Below are 22,255 nucleotides of genomic sequence, written 5' to 3'. Positions count from 1 at the left end.
AATTTGGTAAAGCTCAGATCCTAAATCTTTCCATCTATTTCAATACCACATCCTGTGTGTACTCAGCCTGTGTTGAAATGCATGTTCCTCATGCTATCAAAAGTCTGTGTGATCTGTACGGGGTCAGGCCAGGAACCTTCCCGTCGATGTCCTTCTCAAAGGCCTCGGGTGCGATCAGCTCCCCGCCCTACTCGGGAGTTACTGGAGCCTGGCCCCATAGGGTCACTATTTGGTCCTGAGTGGATGGAGCAGACACCAGTGTTGTTCTCCTAGTACTGACCTAGCAGTGTTGCAGTATCTGGGCTCCCTTTTGGGCTCCTCAGTTCCTCAGCAGTAGAGCTTCTCCTCTCTCGCCCCAGCACCCAGCCCAGCCCTCTCTGGAGGAACTGCTCAGTATTGGTGTAAGGGCACATCCAGGGCTTTGGGTCTGTTTCACCCCAACCTGATCAGGTGGAGCACGGGTGCCACCCGATGAAAGCTTCTGCTGCCTTAGGTCCGTGTCTGTGAGGATCCCGATCCTTTAGATTTGACCAGTTGGAATTTCCGAAATATGGCAATAAATGACCTCAGGGCACAATTTCAGGACTTCTCTGGGATCCTTCTTCCAGAAGGACAGGCATTTCCTGTTTTTTTTTCAGCCTCTGAGCTATGTGGGTGTGGTAGGATAAACAATGTCCCCCACCCCCATAGGCGTTCCTCCTCCCCACCTGCCCCCCACCCAGCCCCCAAGCCCTGGAACTTGTGAATAAGTTGTCTTATGTGGCAAAAAGGATTCTGTAAATGTGCTCAAGTTAAGTATGTGAGATGGGGAGATTATTCTGGATTGTATAATGGGCCCAATGTAATCACAAATCCTTATGAAAGGGAGGCAGGAAGGTCAGAGTCAGAAAAAGAGAAGTGACCATGGAAATGGAGGTCAGAAAGAGAGAGATTTGAAAATGTCACACTGCTGGCTCTAAAGATGGAGGAAGAGGCAGGAGTCACAGAATGCAGGTGGCCTCTAGCAGCTGAAAAAGCATGGGAGCAGATTCTCCTCAGGAGCCTCCAGAAGGGATGCAGACCTACTGACATCTTGATTGTAGCCAAGTAAATAAGACCCATTTCAGATTTATGACTGCCAGAACTATAAGACAATACATCGGAATTAAGTCACTCAATCTGTGTTAATTTGTTACGGCAGCCACAGGAAACTAATACAGTGAGCTTCAATCTCCAGTCTTTAACAGGATACATGAGGACCTGGAGGACTTCACCTCTTAACCTTCTGCCCCTCTTCCTCTCCCTTTCCTTTGATGTGTGCTTCAAAAAGTGCAGACTTGTGGTGCTCCAAACATAGCCTGTTCTCTCCCCTACCTCTCTACTTCTTGTCATGCTATTTCCCCATCTGAATGCTACCCACTTCCCTTCCCCAATCTTGCTTATCCTTCAAGACCGGGCCCATTTTCTGAGAAGGTGTTATGGAGTTCCTAGACAGGCTGGGGCACCCCTTCCTCAGCCTCCTGTAACTTGCCTTCCCCACACACTTAAAACATGCATTATAATTCCTTTCATGTCTACTCCCAGCTACACTCAGAGATGGGGGCATGTGTGGAACTGCATGTTCCCAGCAGTTAATAAATGTATGGATGAATAAATGAACAAGTAGTTTTCCTTTTAAAAAACAAAAACAAAAAACCCTCACCTATCTAGTAGGGGCACTGAGACATACGCAGATAACTCTAAGGCAGAGTAGGAAGTACTAAGTACTTACATGGAGGAGCAGATGAAACACTTTGGGGGATTGGAGGAGAAACCAATGTCCTATCTCAGGACCTATCTTTCTCTCAAAGGTAGAGGAAGGGAAGGAGAAGATGTGTGTAGATATGGCTCACATGCAGGATACCATCAATAAAAGCAGAGGCTTGTTCCTGGCTGGTGATGACCTCAGTGTCTGGCAAAAACACTCAGGCATTTCCTAAGGACCTGTGTAGAATGCTACTTGGTCCACTTGTGCCATTTCACTCAGCTCTCTGGAGCCACCTAACTGCCCTTGAGGTATCTGTGCCTTTATTTTCATAAACCCCTCCCACGCTGTCCAATCTGAAGGCTCAGTGGCAGGAGGAAGTGCCCTCTTCTTGCTCTCTTCTTTCCCCATGTAGCTCTCCTCAGATACTTTTCCAACTTTGTTCAGCTGTTTTTCTCTCCTGGGAATGCACAGTGCGGCTCTCACAGAGAGACTTTCTTCTACCAAAGGCCACTGAGCCAGAGGGCAAAGTCAATTAAAGGGTGCACAAAAAAACAGACAAACTTTCTAGTTACTTTTAGATAAAAAAAAAAAAAAAAAAAGAATTTACTTCTTAAACCTAAAATATAATGGACTATCTATATCTATATCTATATCTTATATCTATATCTCCTATATAATAAAAGGGTAATATGCAAATCAACCAGAGAAACCAAGATGGCAACATAGGTAAACACATGAACTTGCTGCCTTGTACAACAACTTCAAAACCACAACTAAAAGACAAAACAAAACAAAAAGACAAACAGACATCATCCAGAACCACAGAAAGACTGGCTGAGTTGAAATTCTACAACTAGAAGGAAAAAGAAACACATACTGATACTCACAGGAGCTGTGGAAGGCACACGCACATGCATGTGCATGGAGAAGACTGGCAACTGAGTACATGTGTGGTTGGCTTTTTCAAACCGGAGGGAGACACAAGCTCCTGACTGCTCTGAATTCCAGTTCAGGGTGAGACTCTGGGGACCCAGACTCATATGGGCAGAAACTGGACTGTCTGACAGGGAGTAGGACTTAAGGGCTGCTTTCTCTCAGAGGTGCTTGCAGCGATTACCAAGGGACACTGAGACCTGAAGGCCTCTTCAGGTAGGGCTGACGGGAAGCCATTGCTGTTTACTCCGCCCTGAGATTCCGCCTCATCTAAGCTGTGCATAGAGGCTTTTGCCTATGAATAGGCTGGTCCTTTGAAATCTAAACTTACCTATCAAACTGCAGCTGAGTCAGAGAGACTCAGAACATCCAAAAGAGGGCCCAAAGCCCCACAGCAGACTGCATTGCTGCACAGCTGGGCCTCATCTGGGCACTTCCAAAACCCAAACAAGGAAGAGAAATCTACAGATCTCTCCGTAGTTCCTGCTGGGTGGCTTCAGGCAGAGGCTAAATTATCATCTCCTTGGAGATCCAAGAGCCAGTGTACCTAGTGATCAGTGTGAGACCATACTAGATTACAACTCTTCACATCTATAAGCAACACACTCAAGGGGCAGACCCATACCCCACTGAAGCAAGTCTTGCCTCATAAGGGTGTCTCCAGCACAGAAGTTTCCCCATCATAGACACAGCTGATCCTCACAGCCAATTGGCCTGGAGGTCAATTCCTCCCAGTGATACCAACAACAATCAAGACTTAACTATAGCTGAAACCAGTTTGGCTCAGTGGATAGAGCATCAGTCTACAGATTGAAAGGTCCCAGGTTCCATTCCTGTCAAGGGCATGTACATTGGTTTCGGGCACATCCCTGGTGGGGGGTGCGCAAGAGGCAACTGGTCGATGATTCTCTCTCATCAGTGTTTCTGGCTATCTATCCCTTTCCCTTCCTCTCTGTGAAAAATCAACAAAATATATATTTTTTAAAAAAGACTTAACTATTGATACAAAAAGACTGAAAAACACAGCCCACAAAGGGGTGCACCAAGAATGTCCACCTCAGTTAACTGGGGAGGTGAGCCACTGGGCCTTATAGGACATCTAGCACACAAAGCCACTCTAGAAACTCAGGGAAGCAGTCAAAATGTAGAGACAAAGAAACAGGTCAAAAACAAAAGAAAGAGAAGAAAACAAACAATTGGCTATAGAGTCCAAAACCACGGTTATAAGGTTTTTCAAGAATTTTCTAGAAAAGGCCCATAAATTTAGTGAGACCCTTGAGGATATGAAAAAGGACTAACTAGAAATTAAACATACACTGACTGAAATAAAGAATAATATACAGAGATCCAACAGCAGACTAGAGGATCCCAAGATTCAAGCCAAAGATCTGAAATACAAAGAAGCAAAAAACACCCAACTGTAAAAGCATAAATAAAAAAGAATCCAAAAATATGAAGATAGTGTAAAGAACCTCTGGGACAACTTCAAGCGTATCAACATTTGAATTATGAGTGTGCCAGAAGAAGAGAGAGAGAACAAGCAAGATACTGAAAACCTATTTGAAGAAATAATGACAGAAAACTTCTGCCACCTGGTGAAAGAAATAGACTTACAAGTCCAGGAAGCACATAGAACCCCAAACAAAAGGAATCCAAAGAGGACCACATCAAGACACATCATCATTAAAATGACAAGAGCAAAAGACAAAGAGAGAATCTTAAAAACAGCAAGAGAAAAACAGTTAATTACCTACAAAGGAGCACCCACATGACTGTCAGTTGATTTCTCAACAGAAACTATGCAGGCCAGAAGGAAGTGGCAAGAAATATTCAAAATGATGAATAGCAAGAACCTACAAGCAAGATTATGCTACCCAGCAAAGCTATCATTCAGAATTGAAGGAGAAGATAAAGAGCTTCACAGATAAGAAAAAGCTAAAGGAGTTCATCACTGCCAAACCAGTATTATATGAAATGCTGAAAGATATTCTTTAATTAGAGGAAGAAGAAGAAAAGGTAAAGATAAAAATTATGAACAACAAATATATATCTATCAACAAGTGAATCTAAAAATCAAGTGAATAAAAAATCTGATGAACAGAATAATCTGGTGAATTTAATAGAATCAGGGGTATAGAAAGGGAGTGGACTGACAATCCTTGGGGGGAAAAGGGGTAAGGGGGGTGGAGGAAGAGACTGGACAAAAATCATATACCTATGGATGAGGACAGTGGGGGGGGGGCGGTAAGGGCATAGGGTGGGGTGTGGTAGGAACCAGATGGAGGGGAGATATGGGGTGAAAAAAAGAGGACAACTATAATAATTTGAACATTAAAGATTTTTTTAAAAATGCAAATCAACCAAACAGCAGAACGACTGGACTGGTATGGCCCCTCCCACCAGCTGGCCTGCCCCCAATCGGCCTTCATTGGGGTGGGCTATCTGGGCCCCATCAGTGCAGGAATTTGTGCACCAGGCTTCTAGTATGTGTGTCGGTGTGTGTGTGTGTGTATTTAAGTTTTGGATCATGGTCAGTTCAAGAGGAGAAAGGCATGAGAGAGAAAATAGAAAACGAAAGGTAAAATAAGAGAAAATGATTTTTAAAACAGCTAGGTGGAAAAAATGGGAAACAGAGAGAAGGCAAGAGAAAGGCCAACACTGTCCATCCATCCTGTTCCTGTATCCCATAATAATTCCATTGCCACTCTCACTTTACAAATCTAATGCTTGTAGTTATTCAAACCTGGAAGCCAGATTTCAAGGTTAACTTCATTCTGCATTTTTATGTCTATGTGTGTAGATGGGAGTGTACCTAGATATCACTACTGTCCTAGGTGCTGAGGTGGAAGTCTCATGTCTGAGAGCTGGGATGCCCAAGGGACAGATGCGAGTACTCAGAGAGGAGGGATAAGTGGAGCCACATCATGGAGGTTGCTGATTCACTCAATTTTCAGATAGAGGTCTTGTTTTATTTAGGTCAGGAAGGCTTCCTCTAATAGTTCCTTGGTGATTACTTCTGCCCCAAATTATTTTTTATCTTTCAGAGATTCCTATTAGCTCTAAATTGTATCCTTGGTCTCCATATTTGATTTAGTCTCTCATTTAAAAATATATTTTTAAAATTTATTTCAGAGAGGAAGGGATAGAAATAAATAAATAGAAACATCAATGATGAGGGAGAATCATTGACTGGCTGCCTTACAGCATCCCCACTGGGGATTGAGCTTGCAACCCGAGCATGTGCCCTGACTTAGAATCAAACCATGACCTCCTGGTTCATAGATCGATGCTCAACCACTGAGCCACACCCGCCAGGCCCTAGTCTCTCATTTTTTAACTGTCTCCTTGTGTTCTGTGGCTTTAAATTAAATAGTTCATTAATTCAGTATTTCGCTACGTCCAATTGCCTATTCAGTGTTTCTACTGGGGTTTTGAATTTAACAACGTTTTTCATCCTTATTTAATATTTCATGATCTAAGATTATGTTCTTCTCATGATTATTTGCTTTGGTTGAAGACAGGCAATATCCTTTAAATCCTATTGACAAAACAAATTTGCTGTCTTTTAAAAACTTCTATTTTCCTTCAAAGGAAGATAGCTTGTCCAAATGTGTGCATCTCTTCTTATGAACTGCAGAATCTCTTCATAGGTCCTTTCCCTCTGAATTTAGTTTTACATGGGAAGAACTATAGTTTCTTGGTATATTAAATGCATTCCTTGGCCTTTCCTTCATTGTCACAAGATGCCTGCCATAGCTCCAGGCACAACAAACATTCAAGACAGAAAGAGGGTAGAGGAGATAAAGCCAGCCACACCCCTAGCATTTTTAGCAAAGCAAAAACTTTCTCAGAAGCCTCTCAGAAAACTTTTAGCTTTCAAAACTGTGTCACATAGCGTGGCTGATGTAGCTCAGTAGTTGACCATCAACCCATAAACCAAGAGGTCATGGTTTGATTCTTGGTCAGGGCATATTGCCCAGGTTGCAGGCTCAATCCCCAATAGAGGGTGTGCAGGAGGCAAGCAATTGATTTTCTCTCATCATTGATGTTTCTCTCTCTCTCTCTCTCTCTCTCTCTCTCTCTTTCTTCCTCCCTCTCCCTTCCTTTCTCTGAAATAAAAAAAAAAAAATTAAAAAACAACAACTGTGTCACATGGGCAGCCCAAGCTATAAAAGAAGCTAAAAAAGCAAGTGTTTAGCTCTTTCAGACTATATAGTAGAGGTGAGCAAGGAAGGAAGGGCTTGGCAACAGGTGGATGGGTTACCAATCAACAATGCTGGCTACAGGGCTAAAAGGTGGGCTTCCCCAAAGCCCTCTTCTGCTACATTCCAGACCAATCACACACAACTCTCAATGGCTTCCATTAATCCAGGTCTTATAACATTAAGATTCAGCAAAAATTCCTCTAGTTTCTGGCATAGAGGCAATACTCATCCTTGATTTTTAGTGCCACTGATACAGATACTTCCATATTTGTTTATTCTTTTGAGTATTTCTATGAGAACTTGTGAAAAGGCAGATGAGTAATGCCTATGTCAAACCTTCATGCCCTGAAGTCTACACTTCCCTTTTATAAATACCCTGTGACCCTCCATCCGTGATCTTATCGGTTAGTGTCCCATGGTAAAGTCATTCATAGTCAACTGGAAGCTGCATTCAGAACCAGAAGGGGTGCTGAGGGAGTAGTGGGATGAGGGAGGCATTGGGGGAACAAAAAGAGAACCAGAAGGGAAACAGGAAAAATGCCTAATGTCAAGTTCACTAACTCAGATGTGTGTGGCTCAGGGATAGCCTTGGGGCCAATCTGAATAATTTCATATCTCTTCCTTCCAGAGACTATGATTCCTTTCCCTTTCCCTCCAGGTCCTCTTTTTCCCCCTTTGCTGTCTGAACATTTCTGCTGCTATCTTCCTCCTTTGTTTGATTTTTTTTAAAATTCCTATAATATGAAACACATGCTTATTGAGTTTTTATTTCTCCTTATTGTAAAAAGAAGAAAAATGCTTTATAGTTTCCTCTAATGAAAAGAAACGAAAAGCATTTAAAATTGCATAGAGTTCCAAATGAGTTTTCCCTGTGAATCTGCAACCTAAATGGAAAATAAAGGCTCCTGACTCCCAGGCTAGGGAGAAAATGACATTATCAAGATGAGGAAGGGACTGAGGAGGAGTGAAACAGACTGGAGGATGGGTGGCAAAGCAGGTCTGCGAGTCAGTGCCAGGGGTGGAAATGTGGGACAGCTGCACCCAGCCACGCTGGGCTGCCCTCTTTGCTGACGGGGAGCCTAACTGTCTTCCTTCGAGAGAGTGAGGAGGGAAGAACAGAAGGAGCCAGCTCACCAGGAACCCCCTTCCTTCTGACTGTCCAATAAATGTTACCCAGAAGCCTGGAGAGAAAACACAGTGAGCAGGTAACCATACCCAGCCAGTGCTCTGGAGGACCGGCCCTGCCAGCTTCTCCTTGGAACATACCTGGGGAATGAAGATGAAGCAGTTGACCGTGGTTGTGCAAACGAAGATTCCCCCGGATGTGAGGCCAAAGACCAGGTTGGGCCAGGAGTGCAGGTATCTGGTGACCACGAGAAGGAGCCCAGCAGCCAGCACCACAAGGTTGACCCCAACCATGATGGTTAAAGACTGATTCACAGGAGGAGAGCTGACGTGGTCGGTCAGGCCAGCCAGGTAGGCTCCGTACAGCAGCAGCAGCCCCTGGATGCGGAGGGAGAACCGGAGGCCCGGGGTTAAAGAGCAGGAGGGCTGGGACCATTTAAAATAAGGCTAATAATGCTGAAACCGGTTTGGCTAAATGGATAGAGTGTCGGCCTGTGGACTGAAGGGTCCCAGGTTCGATTCTGGTCAAGGGCATGTACCTTGGTTGCGGGCATATCCCCAAGTGGGGAGTGTGCAAGAGGCAGCTGATTGATGATTCTCTCTCATTGATGTTTCTAACTCTCTATCCCTCTCTCTTCCTCTCTGTAAAAAATCAATAAAATATATATTAAAAAATAATAAAAAACAAAATAAGGCTAATAATACCCACCTGAAAGGATTGCTACGAGGGTTTACTTCCGACACGAGAGGACCTTTAGGGTGCCTCTGGCACCTAGTAGGTGCTTAATCAATATTATTTTCCTCTCCTGCCCTGAGAATTGGTTTGTCAGAGGTCATCAAGGCGGGACTCTGCTGGGACAGGGGCACAGGACCGGATGGCATAGGCGGGCAGGAGCCCTGCAGAAAGGGCAGCAGACGCATCGTGCTGCTGGTGGTGAAGGCTGCCACATACACTTTGTGGTTTTGCACTGCGTGGAGCTGAGGGCACAGGGAAGCTGAAATACCCAGTGCCTGTCTGCCCAGCCATGTGCAGCAGCAGGAGCAATGCCCTGAGGAAGGGGCTCTTTTTTTTTCTTTTTCTTTTTTCTAATTTCCCCACGGGCACCATCTGCTTGCCAAGCCCTGCACCTGCAGGATTGCATCTGCCTGGAAGGAAGCCCTTTCTAATTTGCACAAAAGACCTCTCCAGGCTGGCAGAGGCTCTGTGCCAGGGGGTGTTTGTGGGGGATGAAGAGTGGGAACAGGAGGACAAAGGCAGGCTGGGACCTCGCCGAGCCTGTGGGGCGGGCACAGGCAGCAAAGGCTCCGTCTATACCCTTCACCCCTTTGTGACATTCCCGGCCCCCACTGCCAGGAACCCAGGGCCCTGTTCTTCCCTCTTTCCCTGAATATAAACCTGCTCTCGAAGTTCTCATTTGTGCTGAGAAGAAAACTACTCACAGCACCTTAAAGTGCTGTCTCTCTTGGAAGGAGCTGCATTCAAACAGAAATCAAAACTTTAATCAACAATACATAACATATAGATGCAACATAAGTTCACCTGTGTATGAAATGTCATGCTAGGTGTAGGGCTGAAACCAGAGCTACAAAGAGAGGACTAAGCCATGGTCCTTTCAAGGAGCTTGAACTGCTAGGGAGATTGAAGGCAAGACACAAATGTCTGTGTTTTATAACCGAACCTGACGATGCCAGAGGGATGAGGTGAGGTGGGAACTAGGAGACTCAGAGGAAGAACTAACAATGAATATAAGGTCAGGCATCAGCAGGGCACCTGCCAGTGACTCAAAATGCCCGCACCTCACTAGCTCCACCTGCAGGTACAGCCCTGGTGATGATTTTGGGGAGGCCTGACAGCCTAGAGCAGTGGTCAGCAAACCGAGGCTCGCGAGCCACATGCGGCTCTTTGGCCCCTTGAGTGTTCTAACGCCACTTCTTCAAAATAGACTCGCCCAGGTCGAAAACTGACTTATGTGCATGGGCCACGAAGTTTCAATCGCACGGTAAGTGCGCGCTCGCACGTGGTATTTTGTGGAAGAGCCACACTCAAGGGGCCAAAGAGCCGCATGTGGCTCGCAAGCCGCAGTTTGCCGACCACTGGCCTAGAGTAAAGGATCAGCATGGCAGAGATGCCTTCTGGGTGCCCCCATGTCCAGTGTGCCACCCTGAGACCTTCAATGGTTAGAAGGTACACTAGTCAGGAGGCCAGAGGGGCCTGACTTTTGGGTAACTGATGCCATCAGGTGACATTTGTCAGAGTTGGATTATGAGTAATTTAATCGAAGGCAAATAAAAGTAACTCTTTGTTTTTAAAATGTTGAAATCTGATTCTATTTAAAAATTTCAGCCATGGCTGATGTGATCAGTGGTTAGAGCGTGGGCCCTGTGCACATAGAGGGGGTTTAGGTGGCGGGGGTGGTGTTTGATTCTTGGTCAAGGGCACATACCTGGGTTGCTGTTTGATACCCAGCCCTGGTCAGGAATCATGCAGGAGTCATGTAGGAGACAACCAATCAATGTGTTTCTCTCACATCCATATTTCTCTCTCTCTGTGTCTTTCTCCCCCTCCCTACCCCCCCTCTCTCCCACTCTTTCTAAATGGAAAGAATATCCTCAGGTGAGGATTAACAACAACAAAATTCGATTGCATTACAATCCTTGCACTGGGAACTAGGTATTAATACAGTCTACATCCATGACTCGTGCTTAAATGAATCACATATACTTGTAGGTCAGTTGCCTTCACTGCTGAGAAGTGTGGGGCAGTGGGCAGTAGACAGGTGAGGGTGGGGGCTCCTGGAACTTTATGCAGAGATTTGGGTCTTCCCCAGGGACTGCTCATGGACCAGGGAGCCCATGGGCATCTGGCCCAGTCAGTTTCCTGATGCTCAGCACTCTTTCCCCCCTTTTCGTTCTTTGTCCTTCAGAAAGATATTACAGCGAAATGAAATAGAAATGGGATTTGTGTACAAGGCAATGGAGAAAATAAATCAAGTTGAGTCGCAAAGTGAGTTGCTGTGGGGGCCGTGCTGAGTTGCTGCCGGGAGGACATGCTCTTCTCCAGGGCTTCAGGAAGGTGCGGGGTGGGGGTTAGGGGGCGGGGTGGAGAACAGTGATGCTGTGATTTTCAGAACTGTCTAGGGGAGCAGTAGAAGGTTAATAATAATAACTAAAATCTACTGAGCTCTTACTATGGGGCAGGAGTGGTTGAAAACTCTTGCCTTGCATTAACTCCTTTGAAACTCACAACAGTTCTGAGTGGATGTTATCATCACCCCCATCCGGTGTAAGGGAACTAAGGTTCAGAGCGGTTCAATGAGGTGCAGGGTCAGCTAGGAAGGGGCTGAGTCAGAATTCAAACCCTGCTCTGTCATGTTCTGAAGTTCATTTTCTTAACCATTAGCAAGAAACCAGAAAAGAGCAAGCTGTTCACTTCCTAGTATTTTCTTCTGAAAATATTTTAATCAGAGTAGTAATATATGCACATAATTAAAAAGCAACATTTCCCTGTCCTATTCCTGCCCATCCCCAGGGCTATTTCTCTGAAGCACCCATGTGAAAGTTTACCTTTGAAGAAAAACTCCTATTCTGCCAGGAATCAGTCAACCAGGCCTTTTTGCCCTGATAATCTGACAGACAGGGTCCTGCCACACAGGGTTCACCCTGCTCGTTAAAACAGGCCTGCCTATCCCCCCCACAGCCAGATTCTCTGTCCCTACAAGCTGAAACCCAGATAACAGGACAGTTGATTCTAGGGACCTCCCTCAGGGATGGAGACACTTGAGGCAGCTGGAATCACTCAAAGGACACTCAGGACATTGTCATCTGTCTGAGAGCCAGCTCGGCTTCCAGCCAGAGTGACAGAGTGAGGTGGGTGAATGGCAGCAGGATACCTGGGCACAGTCTTCCTTGCAGGGATTTGGGAAGAAAACTGATATTTACAAATAAAATTAAAACCAAGCCAAGAAATGGGAGAAACAGTAGGTGAATTCCACATGATGTGCGGAGAACAAAATAAGGGAAAAGTGACACCGCCCCCTCCCAAATGCAAAGAAATAATAAGGGTCATGGCTTTGAGAGTTATGTATCCGCAGAGGTCTTCCCGATTTCAAGATTCTTTGCAGGAATCACCTCATCAATCCCTTCTTCATGTATGTCCGTTTTGTTGGTGACAGACAGACTGTGCCCCAAGAAGATGTGGATACCAACCTTGCATCCCAAAACAAGAACAATCCAGACATCAGAGTAGCGGGAAGCGCAGAAGTGTGTGCTGGTCAGCGAGCAGGCCACTTCTCTCCCTGTCACCTAGGAGGGCCACAGTCAGTACGGAGGGCACCCACGATGCCCGGGAACACACAGCAGATCCCCGGGAAGGTCTGGAGTGTGAACTCCTGTACAGCATCTATTTCCCCCCAGAATGTGTAAAAGCTATACGATTTAGTTGACTCCATTAGATAAACGAGAGTGACTATTAATTGGAGGAACAGACGATAAAGTTGGATGTTCGGTGGCAGCAGGGCTTACCCTCTGTTGTGTGCTTTGCTACCATAATGATTCACATCAGTGTGCCAACAGGATTATAAATTCCTACCATTTGTTAACAGCTGGAACCTTAACTATTAAATCTGCAATGTCAAGATTCCACTGTATTCCTCAGCTCCTGTGAGGCTGGGACCATAGGATTTCCTATTAATTGAATACTATGTACCAGGCACAATCGAGTCCTTTACCTGCACTCCTTTACTTACGTATCACCAAAGGCCCTAAGAAACAGGAAGCATTATTATTTCCATTTTACTTTGGGGGAATAGAGACTCAGAGATGTTAAATGACTTTCCCAAGGCCACCTGGCTAGAAAGTAGTAGAGCTAAGATTTGAACCAGGGTTGACTGGCTACAAAGACAATCTCAAATTCCGACTTTTACTTCCCAATCATTAGGGGAAGGCAACTTCCTGTTGCTCAGAGTGCTCGTTATTGATAATGTGGAAGCAGAGATAACCGCAGGCAGATTCCAGTGTGTTGACATCTTAGTGGATGCAGGTGGAGGACGCCTGGGTCAGGAGGAGTGGTGGGAGTGGGAGCACACCTTGCAGACAAGGGGCAAAACATTCACAGCAGCCACAGCTCCTCACTCTCCCTCCTCTTTGTGTTGCTTATCTTCTTGTTGGGAGGATGCCCACACAGAGAAGGACCCCTATGTGCCCACAGAAGCCAGTCCCCCCAGTTCAGGAAGTGAGTTCTCCGAGAATTGGGCCCCTCACCGTCATACTGACACCGAGAATCTGGAGGCATTGGATGGGATCAGTCAAAACCCACGTCAAGAGCAGGATCACATCAGCGATCACCAGGGCTGCCACCAGCCCCAGGAGCTGCAGGTCTTTGATGATCTGAAAAAAGAGTCAAGTTCATAATTTTCCTTAGCTCACTGGCTACACAGGGGCTAGAGTGTCCTACATGCTCTGAGCTATAGACTCCAGGGTTAGTTCTCCCAAAAAGCTTCAAATCCAGCCATCAAAGGTGGAACAGATATTAAATATTTACAATGATTTCTGTATCTGTATCATCATCACCATTAAACTTTTCCATTTGTTTGTATTTCCCCCAGATCCTGGCTTTTCCCACAAAAGATTCAAGGGTTCTATAAAGTAAATACTCCATTATTTCTAGATATGTGTATATGAGCAGATAGAGAGATGTGGGAGTTTTCACATAAAACTATTAAAACCATTAACCTGGTGGATGGGATTGAGAGCTGAGGGGCTGCTAACACTTTCTTTATACTTATAGGAATCACTTGACTTCATACACAAAAACGTCTTACTTTTGTGACTACAAAAATAAAATTAAGAAAATATATATCTTGCAGCAGGATAAACAAATTGAAACACATTAAAAAAAGAGAAAATGAGAAAGAATTATGATAAAAACTCAGGTGAGTAGTGTACATAACATTCATGAATTGGGGCAGAAATGTGGGGCTGAGTTTTTGTCAACCTAAGGAAAGAAGAAAGCACACCCAGTCACATGATTCCCGGTGTTTGTAAGATAAAAGCAGTGGGTTGCTGAATCAAGCTGCTCAAAACCAATGATACAGAGTAAATCTTTAAAGCAACCAGTGAATGAAGATACATTATATATAGAGAAACAAAGATAAGGAAGACCAGATATCTCATCAGGTAGAAGGCAAGTGAGAAGACACAGGAGAAAAAACTAAGAGTAAAAAGTAAAACCTCGAACTAGAATTCTACATCCAACAAAAAATATCTTTCCAAAACAAAGATGGAATAAAAACCTTTTCAGATAAACAAAAGCTGAAAAAATTCAGCACTAGTGCACTTGCATCAGAATGTTAAAGATCCTTCAGAAAAAAGGAAAACAATATCAAAAGAATACCCCTACAAGGAGACTCAAAGCTCCAGGCTTGGGGACTTAGGAGGCCACAGGACTCCAAGGTTTGGCGTGAGGGTAGGAACTTCAGACTATTGTCAAAGGGCCAGGCCTGTAATCTGGCAAAGCTTCTCTAGCTTTCAATCAGTGAATGGGGAAACAAACAGAAATGTGTCTACACATTGGAATACTACTCAACAATAACAAGGAAAGAACCACTGAAGCACACCACAGCATGGATGAATTTCAAAATAATTATGCCAAGTGAAAGAAGACAGAAAAAAAGTACATACTGTATGATTCCATTTATGTAAAATTCTGGGACATGCAAAGTCATCTATAATGACAGGAAGCAGATCAATAGTTGCTTAGGGACAGGGACAGGGGATATAAGGATTGGACATGAAAGGGAGATAAAGGTGTATGAGAAAGTTTTTGTGGCTTATACCCAATGTTTAATGAATATACACATGCCAAAACTTAGGAAATCATATGTGCATGTCAACTATGCCTCAATAAAGCTTTTTTTTTTTAAATCAAGAGGGATGGATATATTTCTTGTCCATGTTTAGGCAATGTTTCTTATATGTATGGGTACTCACAGCTAAGCTGCTGATAAATATCCACCATTATTCAATAATTTAAAAATCAAAATCAAAACATCATTCCAGAAAAGTAAACTCACACTGAGAGATATATTGGGACTAAGCATAGCCTATAGACAAAGAGTTTGATGATCAGGCTTTGAGGATTTTGGCAGCTTTATCAGGGAACCTGATAAAATGGGGGATGTGGCTGGATGACATCAGATAACAGAGACATGCAGGTGATCTGCTGCCACATAGCTTCTATCTGCTGCATGCGTGTCTCCTCCTTTGCTCTCTGTTCTAGCTCCATCCTTCTTAGTGCAGAGAGTGGCCTCCTACATGGAAAAGAACTGGGCTCCCCCCACTGAGGGACATGAATGCTTACACTCAGCTAGAGCTTTTCTGTACTCATTCTCCCTCCCTCCACTTCCAGCTCACACCTGTGCCAAGCAATGCTCTCTCTGGTCACCTCACGCTGGTGCCTCACCTTGGCCAGCTCACATCCCAGAACAGTACCAGGGCCTTGTGTGCATATGAAGCAGAACCCATGTTCGAAGACCTGTCTCTCCAATAGCAGTAACACACAGACTTAGGAGGCCACACGACTCCAAGGTTTGGAGTGAGGGTGGGAACTTCAGACTATTGTAAAAGGGCCAGGCCTGTAATCTGGCAAAGTTTCTCTAGCTTTCAATCCACAGAGAAGCTGTCATCTGCAGTCAAGCACCGTGTGCTTGTTGCTACTCACCACTCTCTTGTCCGGAACCCTCTGGGTAAAAACCTTGTAGAGTCGCCAGCTCTTCCCCAGAATGGGTCCAAACACAAGGGAGGTCCCAATGCACAGCATGGACAGTCTTACCTATAGGTGGAAAGGGATGGGGACAAGAGGCATGAGAGAAACCACTGTCATTCTCCACACATTCTGGTTGGCAAAGCCTCAGTCCACAGAGGGCATGGGACAGAAAGTGGACCTCACTGACTCAGCATTCCAGGGATTGCCTCCGACAGTGCCCACATCAAAGGCACAAATAACTATCACCAACAGGAATAAGCTGATTAAAACCTATGAAAACTTTGGCATTATATTTAAAACAAAAACTAAGGCTTCACCTACCTGAATGAGAGTTTCCATTGAGCTTCCCACGGAAGCATCTCGACCTTGCAGCCCGAAGAGGTAAGCGCTGCTGTAAGTCAGACAACTGCCCAGTAAGGTCACAATGTTCAGATTCGGACTGGACATCTTCACAATCCTGGAGGGAGTCAGGATAAAAGACACCCACAGTCATGACCCCTTCGCTGGGAGAAGACACAGCTTCCTCACCAGCATCATCTCCTGTGCAGCCTCAGAGGGAAGGGAAAAATGGCAAGAAACCACTTGGTAGCCCTCTAAAATATCGCTATAATTTATTTATTTTAAAAGAGATCTAGCCGAAACCGGTTTGGCTCAGTGGATAGAGCACTGGCCTGTGAACTGAAAGGTCCCGGGTTTGATTCTGGTCCAGGGCATGTACCTTGGTTGCGGGCACATCCCCAGTAGAGGGTGTGCAAGAGGCAGCTGATCGATGATTCCTTCTCATTGATGTTTCTCTCTATCCCTCTCTCTTCCTCTCTGTAAAAAATCAATAAAATATTTTAAAAAGTAAAATAAAATAAAAGAGATCTAAATTCTGACACTTAAGTGTAACTCCAAGTCTTTCAAGAGAAGGCCAAATTCTAAAAGAGTTAGGCATTTTCCATGAAGTTTATGGTTACTAAGAGACTGCTGCAGGCAGCCTAGTGAATAATCTAGCAGGTAGATACCTAAAGAGATACAGTAGAAAACCTTTAGCGTTGGTCTGCAGACTAAAAGATCCCAGGTTTGATTCTGATCAAGGGCATGTACCTTGGTTGAGGGCACATCCCCAGTGGGGGGTGTTCAGGAGGCAGCTGGTCGATGATTCTCTCTCATTGATGTTTCTAGCTCTCTGTCCCTCTCCCTTCCTCTCTGTAAAAAATCAATAATATATATATATATTTTTTTTTAAAGAAAAGAAATGAGCTATAAACTGCTATTTGGAAAAAAGACTTGGGATTTTTTTTTCCATACGCTATTACTTTATTTGATAAATAAACTGTTTCCCTGTCTCTACCTGACCAAGAGGAAACGAGGAAGCAGGAATTGAAAGCAGGGAATATGGCAGGGGTCTTTTCTTGAGGGGTTTTAAGTACGGTCACAGAGCAATTCAAAGATAAGAGGGCGGTTTCAGACAAACCCCAGAGTCAATAGAGGCTCAGGACAACGTAGAAATGTGTGACTTGGTTAAGCTTAAGGAAAAAACCAGGCTTAAAGCTGTTTTTGTTTGTTTGTTTTTGTTATCGATAACAAGAAGTGAAAGTAACTAGTAACAATTTAGGAGGAATGTATAGTTGTATTTAAGATTTTTAATGTAAGTAGTGTATTTTACTTAAATGCAATATTTATATTGAATCATATGATAATTATACTTAGTTATACTTTTTATTTTTGATAATATTTGAGGAGGAAAGCATTACTGTCTATATGCCTGTATTACCTGGTTGACAACCCTAAAGTCCAAAGCCAAGGCAGAGCTCTCTGTTTAGTGCAGCCTATTTTAACGGCAGCAAAAATATAGAGAAGGCATTAAACTAGGGGTGTCGAACTCAATCAGAGAAGGGGCCAAAATCTAAAATCCAGCCTAAATCGCGGGCCGAATGGTTTACTGAACAGTCATAAACTGTCATTGTGATGGAAACGCAGCGGAGTGCAGTGATGACAGCGCGGTGCGGGCCACATTGCAAGGCCTGGCGGGACGGATTTGGCCCGCGGGCCTTGTGTTTGACACATGTGCATTAAACAGACAGTTTGCTAGTGCTGGATTTGCAAACATTATAACCACCTGTGGCTCAGTTCCATTACTTTGTGGTTGGTAACATGATTACGTTCACACATGTAGGAACACCAAAGCACTGCCCCAGGACGCAGGCTCCAAGTATGGTCACCATAAGCCAGAGTCCAGTTGAACTTTCCCTTGTCTTGGAATAAAACCCTTGATTCCCCCTACCCCCCACCACCACCTTTTGAAAACAAAAACAACTTTCATGTATTCCCCTTATGAAACAGGGATAATAATACCCCTTCCCCTCAGAGCTGTGAGGAGACAATGAGGCAATATAGCCAAACGTGTGGCATAGGACCTGGCTCGTAGTAAGCATGCTGCCAACATTAGCTGGCGATATTATTAATCTCAACACCTTCCAGGCTTCAGGAACCTCAGAATTACATCTCCTTCTCCTGTTTGTTTACCATCTACTAGTGGCCTGGTGCATGGATTCGTGCACATTGAAAGGAAATTAATTAGAAGAAATGTTTTAATATTGCTATTCGCCCTTTCTCTATAATAGAAGTGTCAGAAATGAAAGAAAATTAGTAAAATGTATTTGAAAATAATATAATAATTGATTAATCAATAAACAATAACAACATGATATAACAACAAAGATATGATATAAAAACAACAAAAACATGATATAGAAACAATGACTGACAAAATGATTAAACTTATTCTAACACTGAGGCCAATGTCAGACAGGGACAAATCAATTCTTGGAATCAGAACAATCTCTCCTCTGCAGATCCTATTAATACTTCCACTTCAATTATGTCAGGTCACAATCTTTTGATAAAAATCTAGTGCCATTACAAAGACTTCATTTACTATTAAGATTTCTCAATAGCATGATGATTGCACCTACTTTCAATTCTAATTTATGACACATCATTCCAGAAGGAGTAATACTTTTAAGAAATTCGATGGGAAAATTTTCCTTTTTGGCATCATCCATTGACTCTAGTATTATTGTCGATTACACTGTCAACTCTAAGTCTTAATGCTATATCCTTTTCCCAGCCTTTTTCACCATGTGGGAAAAGAATATGATACGTCAGTGAGTGTAATGTAGGAAACAGGATACTGTTTTGTTTCATTTTATTGGCATTTGGATTGTTGGGATCTTGTTTACAATACATGAGCAAAAGTCCCTTTAAAAGAAGGTTCTCTATCTTTGTTTCTGAATATGATGGCAACTTTGGTTATATGGGGAAAATTATATCCACCCAGATCACTATTATGAACATATTTAATCACCATTGGTACTTCCCTGTACCACTGCCTTCTTTCAGCTTCAGAATATCAACAAAAACAACCAAATTCACGATCGACAATGACAGATCGAAATACACACATTTGATTCATGCCAGTGAGAGCTTTATATGTATCGCGCATGTGCGAGTAACCTTAGCCTTTTATAGATATAGAACAAATTTGCTTAATTAGACCTGCTTGCTGATGTAGCTAAACTTTTTCCAGCCCAGTGAAACATCGCAATTTCTCTTTAAGGTAATTTTCAGCAACACAGCAGTAAATATCAACACAGAAGCAGATTATTATTGTAGATCATGCAGGGAGAACAAAGGGTAAAATATTCAACTGCAGCGATGTTTGACTGTATTCTGCACAGTGAGAAAACCTAAAGTCATTTTCAAGGTCCACCATTTCTTCTTTTCAGTCCAGTCAAGTTTCTAAGCTTTCTAAATCTCCATTTTTCTGGCTAATGAAAATAAAATAGGATTCCACTGAATCTCCTATCTACTTACTCCAGGACTTCTGTGAGGATCAAATGAGATGAGGCACGGGAAAACGCTTCATAGACATTTGGTTACAGTGTAAAGTGTTTCCACGTGAGGCTAGTCCTTGCTAGGGAGAGGAAGCCAGGTGTTGCTACTTGATGTCAGTACCTGGATGGTCAGACACTTAGCATATTAGTCTTTTATATAGACAGATTTTTATAGATAGATACACTGTTAATGGCCAATTTTTTCACTTGTTATTTCAAAATCTCTCCAAATTGTCCCTCCCTCTCCATTCCTGCTACCACATTTATCTAAGATACAATCATGTTAGGATCAACCGGAGGCAGGTGTGACAAATGGAAATCCTGGCTTTGTGTGACTCTGGCAAGTCATTCAACTACTCCTAGGTTCCTGTTTCCTCATGACTGAAATGAAGATAATATCATCTTTCAGATCCACCCTCCAAGTGATGCAAAGATCAAATTTTTGCGTGTGCAAAACTCTTTGAAAACTCTAAGGTGATGCAAAAATATTTATTTTTAGATTTTTAGTGTAATCTTTAGCTCTCTGTAACACCGGTTTTCCCATCCTAATACCTCCTGTACATTACTTTCAAACTTATATTTTTTTAAATACCACATTCATCATTTAACAAGAGCATTACGTGTATAAAGAACATTTTCCTATTGTTTGCCTAATGTCTCCTATATAAAAATTTAAGATCTCGCCCTAACATCCTCAGTCACCACATCTTCAAATCCTGGGATCGCAGAGTATAATCTTACCTAGTTTCTTTATCTGTTCCCACAAGAAGGGGGAATATGTGGTGAATATTGATTAGCAAAATGAGAACAATGCTAACCAGCAGCTCCATGAAGCATTTGTTAAGAAGAATCATACATCTGAGAGGCCAGTGCTGACACTGAGTCAGAGAAGAGAGCACCGCTGACCTGGGACTGGCCACTCAGTGCAGTCAGAAGCTTGGGCAGTGACACTACCACTGGGTGGGCTCCTACAAGACCAGCAACGAAGGCCATTCTTTCCCGTAGCCACCCACAAGCTCCTGGGCATGAGCAATAAGCATCCGATGACCTCCTCATCAGCAACATTCTGGGTTTCACAGCCACACATCTGTGTTGTCTAGATCACGGTAGGTAGGTTTCTTTCCGAATTCTTTCCTGGACCCCTTTTATGTGAACCCTGCGGTACAATCAGATCTCCTTTCGTGTAGTTCAGTTCTGCATGAAATCCTCATTTAGAACTCCCCACCTCCTGATTTAGTTAGGAGGAACCAATTTTGTCTCTTTAGACAAAATATAAATGGCATAGTCTTCACATATCATAAGTTGATGCAAATTCATTTTTCAAACAGGCATGACATGGACTTATATATGTATATTTCATAATAAAAACAATTTTATTGGAAACTTGCCTCAGAAAAAAAAATGAATGGAAAGTGATTTACCTGTTTTGTTTGGCCAAGCTAACACCTGTGAAGACACTGAAAAGTGAATCATCTCCGATTCAGCAGGTGAACAATGTATGTCTGGGGAATGTCTTTGCTACTCTGATGGGAATTCAATCAGCAATGCCATTTATGTTTTTCTCTTAAACCAAAAGATAAAACTACATTTGCTGAATAGTTTAATCAACCACAAACCCATAATTTCCACAAAGCAAGAAGATTGAAATATTATATTCTTAATTATAAAGAGCCAGTCACATCTAGTTTACTTGTGCTGAGTTTACAAAGAGAATAAAGCCCAGACTGGGCTAGTGACAGCAAAAAACAAGGTGGGTTTTCTTTTTTAAAGGATTACATAGTGATCTCATTAATTTTCCTTCATTTATTGATTGGCAATATGAGGCAAGAACTTTCTTGACTTTTTTAACCTCAAGTAAGTTTTTAATATTGAATACATAAGAGAAAAATATTCATCTGCATCTGCAGAATTTGTATGAACCTGGATTATCATCTCAATAGTTTATAATGAATTCAGGTGCATAAGTGACATCCATCAGCTTATAGGTATGATGACTTGAAAATATTTATCAAATATTGGTTTCTGAACTTGGAGGTTTATTATCTTTAGAATCATGGAGGACTGATTGGCCATGCTACTGTTTCTTTTTAATGATGGGTAAGCACTGAGTTTGGAAACTGGGCCTTAAAATGGGGTGAAGATTACTTCTTGCCTTACTGTGACTGTTAGAAGACTTTTCTAAGATGTCACGGGACCATGCTTTCTAAAATGCTACATGAGATGGTATCATTGAGTTTTAAACATATCTATAACTAAATATGAATGTCTTTTCAAAATGCATTATAATAAAACAAAGAAGAATAAGTGGTGGAGATTTATTGAATTTCTTTTTCAATACACTATTTTCTGTGCCACAATGAGATTATAAATATATCTCATCTGGATATGTTCTAAACAGCTTTATCATAATGTTGTCTGGTACATTTCAGCAAATGTGAATCATTTTTCTCTCTTGCTTATTTCTAATCTATTAGATTCTAAATCTGAACCCAATTCAAATTTTGTACACATCAAACTAATTTCTGTAACCTCTAGCCATTTGTATGAAAACTTTGTATCATAAGGGTAACTATCACCTGGCTCTGCTCCTTCCTCTCCTGCCTGGACTGCCATCTTAGGAGAC

General features: G+C 42.9%; 1 protein-coding gene across 1 annotated transcript in view; it reads right to left on the bottom strand.

The window, feature by feature from the left end:
* GPR156 (G protein-coupled receptor 156) overlaps window positions 1-22,255 on the bottom strand; it is an 81,503-nt gene that overhangs the window by 9,898 nt on the left and 49,350 nt on the right. The window contains exons 4-8 of the mRNA XM_036448300.2: window positions 16,073-16,208; window positions 15,707-15,817; window positions 13,249-13,374; window positions 12,196-12,291; window positions 8,131-8,367 (exon numbers count right to left, since the gene is read on the bottom strand). Of these exons, the coding sequence (XP_036304193.1) occupies window positions 8,131-8,367; window positions 12,196-12,291; window positions 13,249-13,374; window positions 15,707-15,817; window positions 16,073-16,208 (706 nt within the window). The remainder of the gene's footprint in view (window positions 1-8,130; window positions 8,368-12,195; window positions 12,292-13,248; window positions 13,375-15,706; window positions 15,818-16,072; window positions 16,209-22,255) is intronic.

Source organism: Pipistrellus kuhlii, unplaced genomic scaffold (assembly GCF_014108245.1).
Source record: "Pipistrellus kuhlii isolate mPipKuh1 unplaced genomic scaffold, mPipKuh1.p scaffold_m20_p_2, whole genome shotgun sequence".
NCBI classification, from domain to species: Eukaryota; Metazoa; Chordata; class Mammalia; order Chiroptera; family Vespertilionidae; genus Pipistrellus; species Pipistrellus kuhlii.
This window is presented reverse-complemented; position numbering and strand designations above follow the sequence as displayed.